At 39.6% G+C, this 12924-nt stretch overlaps 2 protein-coding genes across 3 annotated transcripts in view; both read left to right on the plus strand.

Annotated features, from left to right (window-relative positions):
• The window catches only part of LOC145465670 (uncharacterized), a 52429-nt gene that overhangs the window by 1390 nt on the left and 38115 nt on the right, over window positions 1–12924 (plus strand). The window contains exons 2-4 of one of the 2 annotated variants that reach the window (XM_081449443.1): window positions 3627–3732; window positions 4540–5135; window positions 5631–6134. In XM_081449443.1, coding sequence (XP_081305569.1) covers window positions 3710–3732; window positions 4540–5135; window positions 5631–6134 — 1123 coding nt within the window. In that variant the 5' untranslated portion in view covers window positions 3627–3709. The remainder of the gene's footprint in view (window positions 1–3626; window positions 3733–4539; window positions 5136–5630; window positions 6135–12924) is intronic. The other variant, XM_081449442.1, reaches the window with a different exon arrangement.
• Window positions 6493–12680, plus strand: LOC145466163 (uncharacterized). The gene is made up of 2 exons (XM_081449925.1): window positions 6493–6526; window positions 7107–12680. Exons 1-2 carry the CDS (start codon window positions 6493–6495, stop codon window positions 11330–11332), a joined length of 4260 nt encoding a protein of 1419 aa, XP_081306051.1. The 3' UTR covers window positions 11333–12680.

A 12924-nucleotide genomic window follows, 5' to 3' on the forward strand; every position in this document is an offset into this window, starting at 1 on the left:
ATAAAACCTGTTAGTATGGACTGCCATTGCTGTGTCATAAAATTTGACCCCCTCAGGTTTCTTACTAGTGAAAAATTTACCCCCTAAAAAGGGGCTAATTGTTTTAAAATTGTACCTCTGTCTAAAACCACCGGCACCCCTTGGGATGTAATAAACGATTGGTCCGTTAATCAATAATAATAATAACTGATATCAGAAATCAATTGATAACAATCAAACTCACAGAATTTTTTTCTCAATTGACAAAAATTGCTAGCAATCTATAATTCTTATCTTCAGAGATTAATCTATTGTCAATTCAATTGTAAAAAAATGCAAATAACTGAGATCACTAGAACATACCCTGACTGTGTTGTTTATTTTGCTTCATCTAAATGCTGATGCTACAGTGAGACTGTAGGGTTTTACACTGCTACTCTGGGCTGAGCTTGTTCTAGCTGGTGCTGCAAACTATAAGCAAAGAAAGATATAAAGCCCAAAATTTTTCTGTTGTTGATAATTGTATAAGATACACACTGGCTATGAAGAGAAAATCACTCAAAAAAACTATTACAGACAAATTTTGTCATTCAGTTTATCAGTGTTAGGACAAAAGGACAAAACTAATTTTTGATAACAATCAATACCAAATGAATTGAATCAATCATTACTGATTGCTATCGCAATCGGTAACAATCAAACTCACAACTTTATTGCTTCAATTTTCATCAATTACATTGATTGATATTAATCTTTGTTTAATATTGATTGTTATTGATTGATATCGATTATCAGTTTGTCAACTGACTACACCTGGAATTCTTGATGTGAGGGTAGCAAAGGGGGCATTGTGATTTTCTTGCAAACATCTTAACAAAATTCATACATCACATACTTTTGCTTACTGTTAGCAAAAAGTTTGCCACAAATTCATGAATCGCGTCTGTCTAATTTAGCTGCTTTTCATGCATCACATCCTAATTTTGCCCTCATCATTTGTTACTCATAAACCCTTTGATACCCTCCCTGGTTCATCTCAGTTGGTTGTAACATAATACATAGACAAAAGCTGTAACATGATTTTCTTACATGTCATGCAACTCTGATTATAAGTATGACTAGCAAGAACTTTGCTTAGATATCCACACAATGTTATGTACTAAGATCATGGCATTTGGCTTCCAAAGAGTTGTAAGTGTCTCCTGATAGAAGACAACAACTTGTTACACTCAGGAAACACAACATTCTCATCAAGAAAGATACAGTGTCTATCAATTGTAACAAGGGTGTGGGACAAAGATAAAATGTCAGTGTCCTGAAAGGAAATAATTTTCCCTTTAGGATCCTCCCAAACTGGGTTTTGGGGCTTGTAGCTTTGAATCCCTCACTTTTATGCTTGACTGTCATGACTTATCTCCTTACCAAGTGTAAAATCTACTACAATATCTTGATTCTTGTTGTCAGTTATTCTCTTTGCCCAGCATGCAGTGCAGACTAGTCTTAGCTTCATTTTTATAGAGTTAGCAAATTTATGTGCTTAACTTATATTAAGAGCTCTGTGAAAAAACATCTTTATAAACTGAACTATTTGAGAGACTTCTTGATACCCAGCTGGACTTAGTCAGTTGTCCATTTGTTCCTTTCCAAGCCTGCAAATAATTTTTGTCATTTGTCAGGTCAACCGTCAGGACAAGTTTTGACCTGACAAAATGCCAGTCTATAGTTGGACAAAAAAAAATGTTGTCATAAGAAATTAAAAATTAGAGACATTCTAGACATTTGAGACAAGGAATGCCTTCACGCACTTTATCACATGACTGTTCATTCTCTATTTTCCTGTGTATCAAGTTTTGAATTTCTGTGTATCACTTAGTTTTTCCCACAACCTCTAATTAAGGAAAACCATGGTAAAAGCGATGAGACAATCTCCCACGTGGACAGCTTGTCAGTATAAAAACTCACAACATGCAGAAACTTGAAAATTGGTTGAAATGAATTCTTTGACTTTTCTGAAAGCATGTTCCCCTGAAAATTTTTGGGGTCAATTGAATAAAACATTTGCATAATTAGATGAAATTGGAATTGTATTATTGGAAGTGGTCGTGACTACAAAGCATGACTAATTTGTACATTCACAGTTTTCACAAAAACATTTCTGTGGTAGTCAGAACTATATTTGAGCCACAGACATGAAAAAAAAACAATATCAAAAGAGCTATAAAACTGAGTTTTGATCATACGGACTAGAAAACATTTAGTTACGTTTTAGAAGATTTAAAGTTTTTGAAAGCGATTGCATTCAATTTGCATAATATGTTAATCAGGTCAAATTATGTCACTGAAAATTAATTCCACAACACTTGCAGATAACAAACAACGAGCAATAATGTAAGACCTCAGATTTTAGTAGTGTTTCAGACGAATCAGTAATTCTGTTTAAATGCGGCTTCACAATCTTTCATGACACACCTCAAAATGTGTAAATTTACACGTCAAAATAGTGCATGCTGCTGAGGTAGCGTGTTTTACAATTCAACGTGACATTTAGGATGATACATTGCGTGTGATAAAATCATTTTTCAGAATAACATAACTTGTTCCATATTCGGTGCACAAATTTCCAGTTAAAATATTTTTCATTGTAGCAGAAATGCCAAGACAGTATGCGACCAGGCCAAGCTTTTACCTGTCAAAACAAATAAAAACAAAACTGATAACAAAGCTTTTTTGCATTGTATTTTGTGGCAGTGTAATAAAATAACTTGTTCCATATTCGACCACAAATTTCAAGTTAAGGTATTTTTCATTGTAGCAGAAATGCCCAGACAGAGTGTTTGATCAGGCCAACCTTTTACCTGTCAAAACCTCAAATTTACGAATTTACTGGTTAATTATCAGATGACCGACTGTTATTTGCAGGCTTGCTTTCCCCTCTGCACATTTCCAAACTGTACATTTTTCTTAGTCTTTTGCTCTGGTAAGTGACCGTGCCTGAGCAAGAGAAAGCTTTTATGATTTCCTTTAGACAGACAGCCATCATCCTTGGAGACCCCAGGGCACCTCATTGGAAAGGGATGAACATGTCTTCCCTGCTTCCCCGCTTCCCCACTTCTCCACTTCCCTGCTTCCTCACTTTCTTGCTTCGCTTCCTCCCTGACTCCCTGCATGCTTCCCTGCTTTCCCGCTTCCCTGCTTCCTCCACCTCCTCACGTTCTCTTGTCCTGGCGTCCTCATCTCCTTGCCTCCTTGCCTCCTTGCCCTGATCTGTGGAAAAACTTGTAAATCACTGAAAACTGGTGCTTACCTTTCATTCCACATACTAAACAAATATCTAAAAAATGTGGACGAAGTTGAAGATTTGCAATGATTTTAAGACAGAGACTCGCGAAACGTACGTTCCCGGCGAAACGCAAAGTACTGACCAACAACGCACATTCGCATCAAATGCGACTTTGTAGTGGTGTACATGTAGACTTATGACAAGGTAGAATTGTTATCCAAGTACATTTTGAGAAACTGTGATAATACTGTCAGTGTCTTAATGCTGTACTGTGCAATATATTAGAAGGGCATTTGAGTGTGGTATTTAATATATGTTCATTTTTCAGATGTCTTATTTTAACGTATCACTATCACATCTATCTCAGTGCTAGTTCCAAGACTGCAATGAAGAGATGAGTTAACACAAACTGAGTCAAGTTTGTTGCTGTACCACTAAGGGAATCTAACAATGGCAGCTGTAGCAGCTACAGGGTGAGTTGAGTTTGCAGAGCTCTTAAGTGTCTTTAGAGTCACTGAGATTGCAGTCACAGTCGAATCGTACGATTACCTGTACTAACAGTGTAATTCAAGAAGTACCGGCATGCAAATACAATACACTCGATAATACAGTTGAACCTCCACTGATGGCCACCTTGCCCGGTCAACGATCCATAGAGTCACTCTGATTTTGAACGCTCTACAACAGCCGCCTCATTATAGTAAGGCAACGGCCAGTAAACCATGCCCCAGCTGTCAAATAGCCTCCGCAATGCATGGCCAGTGAATCAGTGACTGATGAACAGTGTATACAAAAGGTCACGAAACTTGATCCGTACCATACGTCGTTGGTCTCGGTTTTCGTTTTATTTTTGTTTACCTGATATATTTTGTTTTTGTTATGTAGTTATATGCAAAAAGCCAAAAAAGTTGCGTCCTCAAAAAAAAAAAACAGGTGTCATATTACAACTTTCCTTACCATAACGGCCATATCTCGTCAACAGTCACGACTCTGTCCTCAAGGTGGCCGCTGTGAAGAGTTTTGACTGTATACAATAGTTTTACTTTGATAATTGTGTAGTATTAAATATTCAGTTTTAATATTTTAAATTAAATTACTCCTGATTTCATGGAAGGAAGTTGTTAATAGAAACATTCATATACATGTACACTTTGCCTCCAACTGTAAAGGGTTGTTACAACGGACAACTAAATAATGTTCCACCACGCATGTATAATAAACTGTAAAATTACAGTTATTGTTTTTAAAATGATTTTTATTCTTGTTACGTGCACATGTAGGTCTACACTACAGAACGTTACTGACAACCAGAAAAGATGGTTAGTCTTTGGAGTTGCACTCAACAAGGTCCTGGTTTCCCAAATACGTTTGTTTGTAGATCATGAAGTTCAGAAGGAGTATGGTAAACTTCAGGCGAGCCACAGTATTCACACTCAAACAACATCTGGGCGACTTAAGAATTGGCCAACATTTCTAAAGTACGAGAACATCAATGGTAACAATGTATTTCCCAGGTTGCCAGGTGGGAGGTATGATTATTCCAAGTTTGACTGCCGAGTGACATCACATGTTGACTTTGCCAAGCTCTATGTAGAGAACCACATGGCCAAGTTTAACGCCTTTGATGAACACTGTGATGCATCTGCCGTGCTCACCTTGCTTGGTAAAGTACCAGTCTTCTCTCTGGCTGTGCAGAGTACTGCTGATGATGTTAAACAAGCTAGAAATGCCTGGGCACACTGTGTATTCAGTGACTGGGACTCATTGAGTTTTTCACTTAGATTTTCTGAGATGGAAAAGCTGCTAAAATCCGTGGGCCTGCCGAAAGCTGATGAGATGTACCTTGTAAATGAACTGAAAGACTGGCAAACAAAAGGTATAGTCAAACAGTTTATATTTCAAACTGAATGCGCAATCATCCCCTGGACATTTTCAGTCTGGATGATTGAGCGTTCAAGCTCGCGAGCAGTATTCCTGTGGTCTCCAAGCTCCCAACGCGTTTAATTTTAGTCACCGGCTTCAAAACTGCAGTTGGTCACACTATGACTGGTTCAGTCAAGCAGAACCCACAACCTATCCTTTGAAATTCGACACAACCTATCCTTTGAAATGGTAAATTAGACAACTAATATACCAGCCTTAACCTGACAGTGTAAAGAGTGACGTTCTTAGTTAATGGTAAATAGGTAAACTATTCCTTGATTGGGAATAACAGACAAAAGTAGAGCCCTACCTTCCTGCTTGGATCACGTTAACAGAACACAAAAATGCTTTAACACTGGGACCTTGTAGCAGAAGGCTTTCGATAACAATTTTTGTTAACACAAATTAAAGTATATGTATTAATACTCACACCTTGCTTCTCTCAAAGGTGCTATACTGTGCGTGAATGCTACCATTGACCCTGATCTGGTAAAGACGGTTCAACAAGATGTGAGTGCATTGAAGAATGACATTGACAAGATGGCAATTGAAGAAGAGGTAAACAGAGAGAATGTAAAGAAGGCGCTACATGACTCTCAATTAGTTCTGGAGCAATTGAGGGAAAGCGTTGCCATGGTAGAACATGAACAAGAGGTCATCAAGCAGGATCAAAGCTCCCTGTGCGACAAAGTGAACACTACACAAGACCAAATAAGTGAGCTTAAATCTGAACAAGAAGAGGTGCAGCAACGTGTCGCATATCTGGGAGAACATTTGGGCAAACAAGTTGCTATTGCAGAACGAGAACAAGAGATTATCAAGAAAGAACAAGAGGTCATCAAGCAGGATCAAAGCTCTCTGTGCGACAAAGTGAGCACTACTCAAGACCAAATAAGTGATGTGCAAAGACGTGTTACTTACCTGGAAGATCAGCAGACCCAAATAAATTATGGTAATTTGAATAATTTTTCATTGTACAAGCAGTGTGAGGAAAATGAACCAGAACTACATCGAGCAGCTAAAAGATGATTCAGTCTATCAAAATGACATTCTTGTATATGTATTCGTGTATAAGGAATAAATCTATCAGGCTAGTATAATGTTTCGCTGAACTGCCTCGTGACCAAGAATTTGACTCAAGAAAAATCTTGAGTCAAATTCTTGTACTAGACATTTCTGAAATGACTCAGGCTGAAAAATGAATACAATTCAAATAGATACGTGTCTACGTTGCTGGTGACGCTCTTTTGCAGGCGGCAAACTGTTCTCTATTTTTGCTACCTAACGACTACATCACGATAACATGGTTGATGAGTCAGCGTATAGCAACGACAGTTTACCTAGGTAGTATGTTTTAATTGATTGCTGCTTTGAAGCTCTGTAATAATACATTATTTCAAAAAGGTGCTTTTGTATTCCCTCTAAGTTGCGTTAAAGTACGGGAAACATTCCCTTCGCTTCCTTGGGCCATTGATGTGGTCGAAGTTAGACAATAGGGACAAGAAAGAAACGTCTTTGCAGCGATTTAAGGCGAACATCAGGGGAAGGGACCTCAGTGGACTTGTCGGAGGCGACACATACAAAGGGTGTAACCTTTGCAACTCTTGAGCCGTAAACACTAGTTATAAGTATTATAAATATAGGTTCGATATTCCGTATTCTAAAGTAGTATCTTAACTTTAGGAATTAGATGTAAATACAAAGAGTGTACGAAAATGTAGTATAATTTAATGTAAATAGACCAGAATCGTTTTTATACTTATATTATATTTTAATTTTAACAATGTCCCCGATTAGTAAGCTTACGGCTAGCTAGAAGACTAGACACTCAAATAAAGTTATTATTATTATTATTACAGCACTGAAAGCATGTGAATATCATCAACCAAGTATCCGTTTCATTTTTTGTTTCAATTTTTTACAGAAATTGCCAATTGTGAATCAGAAATCGCCTTTCTTGCTGCACGTCATGACGCTGCTACAAGACAATGGCTTTTAAAAGATTTTGACGAATGGTTCAGTGATCCTGGCGACTCCAGAGCGTATGTTCTCTTAGGTGATCCAGGCGTTGGCAAAAGTGTGATGGCGGGAGTCCTGGCACGGCGCTGGAGGAAAGCTGGACACTTAGGAGCCGCCTACTTTTGTCGTCACAATGATAGCACAAGGAATGATCCCAGGTATCTTCTTGGGACTATTGCTAGTCAACTCTGTGAATGCAGTAGAGAGTACAATAGTATTATGAGAGGGGAGGGTGGGATAAGAAAACTTTTAGGCAATTCTAATCTAGGTGTTCAGGAATTGTTTACTAAATTATTACAAGAGCCGCTTTATATGTGCCACTCTACCCAGAGAAAGTTAGTCGTTGTTGACGCTCTGGATGAGACGCAGTACGAGTCCAGGGAAGATTTCCTTGATCTTATAATGAACCGCTTTCCTCTGCTTCCAAACTGGCTTGTGTTCTTCATTACCAGTCGCCCTGAAAACACGGTGCAGGTTAGTTTGAAAAAGTACAATCCTTGTGTAAGAATTTGTGCCGGAAATGTCGAACACGACAATTTTTATCAGCAGCATCAGCAGGACATCAAATTGTTTCTGAGAAAGAATGTAGATTTCTCCCGCCTCCCCTTCTCGGTGGATGACTTGGCGAAAAAGTGCAATGGATCGTTTTTGTATGCTTTCTACATTGCCAAAGACTTGAACGCTCCAGTGCAATCAGGTAAGTCATTTCAGCTGGTTGATCTTTTCCCTGGAGACTTTGACAGCTTCCTTCGAAAAAATTTCAAGCGTGTTTTTGACAAAGTGGGATGTAGCTTGTTCAAGAAGTTGCTCGGTTGTGCCATTGCCGCTCCTGCCCCGCTTCCCGTCTCGTTTATTTCGTACGTCCTCCAGAGAGAAAAATCGAGTATTCCCAAGCAGCATGTGTTAGATGCGTTTTCCCTGTTTATGGTGTTCTCGAAGACGTTCGCCTTCCTGCACAACCTGATTCCGGCGTGGCTGACTGACGAGGACAAGGCTCGAGAACTGTTCATTGACAGGAACGTTGAAGCCAATTATCTCAAAGATGTTATCGTTGAAATTCTCTTTGGGTTTATTCATAAGCAATCTCGGGGCGTTCCCCTCATTAAGCCTGACTTGCTTGACTACATTCTTAGCTTTGGCATTCGGTGTTTGAGTGGATTTCCAGGGAAGGATTCATCGGAAACTGTTTTCAGTTGCTTGACAAGTTTCAAATATATTGGAAATAGAATACAGAGCAGGCGAATTGAGATTTATTCTCTTATTGAGGATTTTAAGCTGGCGACTGTCCGTCAGTTTCACGATGACGACAGGAAAGAAATTCTCCTTGAGGTGTGCTTGGCTCTGGAAAGAAATATTTTTGTTCTCTTGGAATGTCCTTACCTTCTGCATTGTTGTTTACAGAATGCTTCTAAAGTTGTCCATGACAACGTTGTTATCCCAGATGGTGTGTCAAGCACTTGGCTACAGTGCAATTCGCGGGTTTTGCCTTCGAAGCGTCTGTACGTCCAGAGCCACTTTGCGGTGTCTCCTGATGGGAAGCGGCTGGCTCACATCAACAGACGCAGGAAAAATATCGTTTTCTTTGATTCTTGTTCGCTTGAAGTGATTCACGAAATCGTGTTGGAGCGGTTTTCAGATTTAGTTCTTGGGAGTAACTATCTGGAATTCTCTCCAGATGGCAAGTTTTTGTTTTTTGGGCGGCTTGATTTATGGTTCTCTGTAGAAACAGGAAATCTGGAGAAGTTTCCTCAGTTTTTGGGGAATACGCAGATGCACGAATGGGGCTCAATTACTCTTGATAGAGAGTGGATTGTAGTAAAACGTGGCAGTTTCAGTCTACCCTTATCAAATGATAGCTGTTGTTCATTGTGCCTGCTGAATTACCTTTGTTTGTGGGCCGCAGAGGAAGTTGCTCAGGGCCAGGAGAGTGAAACGATTTGTAGTTGCTTTTCTGACAGACTGCCCGCGGCAAGTCCGCGTTATGCAGAGAAAGATCGAGACTCTGTTCCAGCGATGAGAAACTTGTTGAATGTTCTAAGAAGAACGCACCACGATGAGTGGTGCGCTCTGTTGGAAATGTTGCAACTATTTTGGTTTTGGTTGGGGAGAAGATTCGAGGCCGAATGCAGGTATTGCCCATCACGGATAGACTGTGAGACACCAACTTTGACAGTTGTGCGTGACTTCATTATCACTCACTACTCAAGGATATTTAAATATCAAGTTTGGGATATGCAGACTGGTAAATCTGCTCTTGAGCAGGCCTTTTCCTCGGGTGTTCAGATGAGCCCGTTCACGTACTTTTGTCATTTGGGAACTGCGCTCGACAGATGTGGGAGACTTTTTTCCGGTATAGACAAGGCACTGTCACTTTGCAATATTGCTTTATTGACCACCGTTTGCCATTACTGTACGCCTTCATTCGGAACGGAATACTTGTTCTTTTTGACATCACTCAGGGACTTCTCATTTCTGGAGGCATTTCATGTTGGCACTAAGACCTTCACAAACGCGCTATTAGAACTGCAGAATCTCCCTAATGTGAAAGAGAAAGAACAGTTTACTAGCATTTTACCTTGTGTATCACCAGATGGGAAATGGGTCGCTATCCGACTCGAGGACGATGAGACAACAGTTCAACTGTACCGTGGGAAACACCAACACAAACACAGTCTTGATTGGGGAAACCCGGTGCATGTTATCAAGAAGATCGTGCGTTTTGCTTTCACATACGACAGTGCATTTTTTTTGTATTTGACCTTTGGAAGGTCATTGCACTCCTTGTCTCTAGCGACTGGTGCCACTCTAACTAGTGTGTCTGGCAAAATTCCCTTGTCTTTGATTCCTGAAAGGCAAGCAAGATATCGTTTTCAAGGCGATGATGAGGAAACTATTATCTTTCTGAAGGATTTTCCCAGCGGTTTCCTTAGTTATTTTTTCGTTCCAGCTGTGAAGGGACCAATGCAAGTGACGTTTGCTTCCGCTGACACCATTCTGGTGCTTTATTCAAATTTATGGCTTGTGTTAATGAAGACATCGGATCACGAAGGAGGCATAGTTTCCGAGACTTCCTTAAAATATCCTTCCCGTAAGTTTCAGCAGGTGAGCAAAGGTCAATTTTCACCAGACGGAAAATTAATTGTGACTCATCAAAGTACTAGAATATTATTGTATCATACCATGTTGGCATTTACTGAGGCGTCTACTGATCATGGTAAGTGTCGTGACTCCATTTTTGAAACAAATGAGGAGTTCATTGTTCTGCATTTCACATTCTCAGCCGACAGCACCTTACTTCTTTTTTGTATACGGAGAAGCAGTGGCTTGTCTTTCTTTGTATGGAATGTTCAGAAGAAAGTTCTATCGGCATCATTTGACTCACCAGAACTGACGTCTGAAGATTGTTGCTTTTGTTTTTCGTCAAACAATAAGGAATTAATAATATGCTCTGAATTGTACATCGAGTTTTGGGATCATTCCTCGCAGCCATGTCGCATATTGAGAAGAGTTGAAACTGGCGTGCCTTACACTGAGGTCTACAAACTCACTCGTTGTACAGTTTCACCAGAAAATGACCTGTTGGCTTACTGCATTTCAGACAGAATTCTCCTCTGTCTACTCGAAACATCAACAGATCAATCTATTCTGCAACTACCACGTGCGCATTTAGGCAAAGTCGAATTCTGTCAGTTTTTGAAAGGAAACCGTTACCTAATTTCCTATGGCGTAGATGGTACTCTGTTCTTGTGGGACTTAAGTGAGTGGAAAGCCGTTGCCTTCGTAAAAATTGCGCAAGGGCGGGAAAACATCGTCAGCATGGCTGTGTCCGCTGAAGGGGACAAAGTTGTTTGTGTGACTTCTTTCGGTCGAATGAACGTAGTAAAACTTTGTGGATTGAGGGGCGCGATGCTGTCAAAATTGCCGTCGCCGAAAAGGATGGGCAGTGAAAAGATGACCGTGGCATTTTGTGGACAAGTGAGAGAACCAACGGCAGCAATTCAGAATCTTCGGTGTCCTGACAACACAGAGTATTCGGATGCTGCAGAACTGCGGATAGCGGAGATGGAATTCATGTTGTGTTCTGACGACAACGAGTACAGTGATGAGGACAGTGATGAGTTACTGGAATGAGCATCAAGCATCCTTTTATCTTGCCAAGACGTACCCATGCTAACAAGTCATGTTTATATTGTCCACAGAGTACTAGAAATCAGTGAAATTGAGAAGTCGTTTGGAGACTCCTTGATCGTCACCACTTTACAATAGACGTGTTTCCTCTTACAAAGATGGAGCTCTTGATTATCGCATTCTTGCGGCACTCGTATCATCGTATAGAAGTACTTTTTGTCTATATCTGTCGTTGAGTCATAGAGAGCAAGAAAGGATCACTCGTAATTAGTTTTCTGTCCGTGCCACAATATCCAAGAAATCACCTTAAAGATGAGTTACACTCGCCCCGGTTTAAAAGCAGTCAAACCAACAGGCATATCAACCAAAAAAGCAAAGGGTTGCTGAGTTCGACCATTTGTGAATGCGACTTGAATATAATTAGCAACATACTTTATGTTTGTTGTGGAGACCCATCAACTCCTTTAAATTAAAGGCAAGGTTGCAAAAATTTGATTATTTTAATCAAGTGAAATTATAAAGCAGCGCGAAACCCAAACACAAACATGTAAAATAATGCTCTTGCGCCCGTGAAACACGCATATGATCTTTTAGGCAACGCTTCGGTTCAAAGCGATCAAATGAATTGCACACCCACCTGTGTGACGTGTGCTAAACAGCTTTTAATTTTCGAAGGCTGATGCGACTCCAAAGGCGCTGTCAAACCTATCGATGCATCTAATTGTACAAACTTCTTAAAATTTGGAACACCTGCTCGATCGCGAGCGCGGAAGATCTGTTAATCGCTTTTGAGATTCTCATTTTCAGCCCCCAGGAGGCAGCCATTTTGTAGCCAACTGAAAAAAAAACCTCAAAAACAAAGAACCACTTAATATTTATTTGACGAGTTGTGTTTGCGTTTTGATTAAAAATCATATGAAAGATTATAAGAACCCAAACCGATAGGTAGCTCACTGGTCACGTGCATTATAAGATCGAGCGTCCCTGGACTCGAACTCTGTTTCTTAACCCTTTCAGCGTCAACCTCAAAAGAGGAATTCTCTTTTCCAATTATCAGACATTTCTTTTAGTGATAGTTCTCAGAGTAGGATGGCATATCAAGTTTATAGCTCCAACTTGATTATTTTCCTTCGTTTTCATACTCATCTACTTAACCAAAAAAATGTATTGCAATAAGTTACGTTTCGCGGGGTTTGAGTGGCTTAGTTTTTGGTAAAATATTTTGACTTTTTTTTGTTTGAAATTAAACAGCTCAGGGTTTCAATGTGAAACTTAGTGAATTGTTCCTGTGTATGCTATAAAAACAATCTGAGACTGGATTTTCGAAATTATTAATTAATTATTAGTTGACTTAAAGGTCTAGAGCTTAACGAAAAAAGTTTTTGAGCTTATGTGTAGGCATATACTAATGTAAATGCGTTTTCGTAGGAAATTTTTGACCATGTGCTCTTAGAATCATGTATTGTCTTCACGGCGGCCACATTGATTTTCTAAACTGTAAGGAATTTCAGTAAAATAAACACATTACAGGAGAGGATAGTTTCAAGTTAACCAGCACTTTTCTGCTGGTATTCGTGAATAGTTTACCTCAGATC

Source organism: Orbicella franksi, chromosome 13 (genome assembly GCF_964199315.1).
Source record: "Orbicella franksi chromosome 13, jaOrbFran1.1, whole genome shotgun sequence".
Taxonomy (NCBI): Eukaryota; Metazoa; Cnidaria; class Anthozoa; order Scleractinia; family Merulinidae; genus Orbicella; species Orbicella franksi.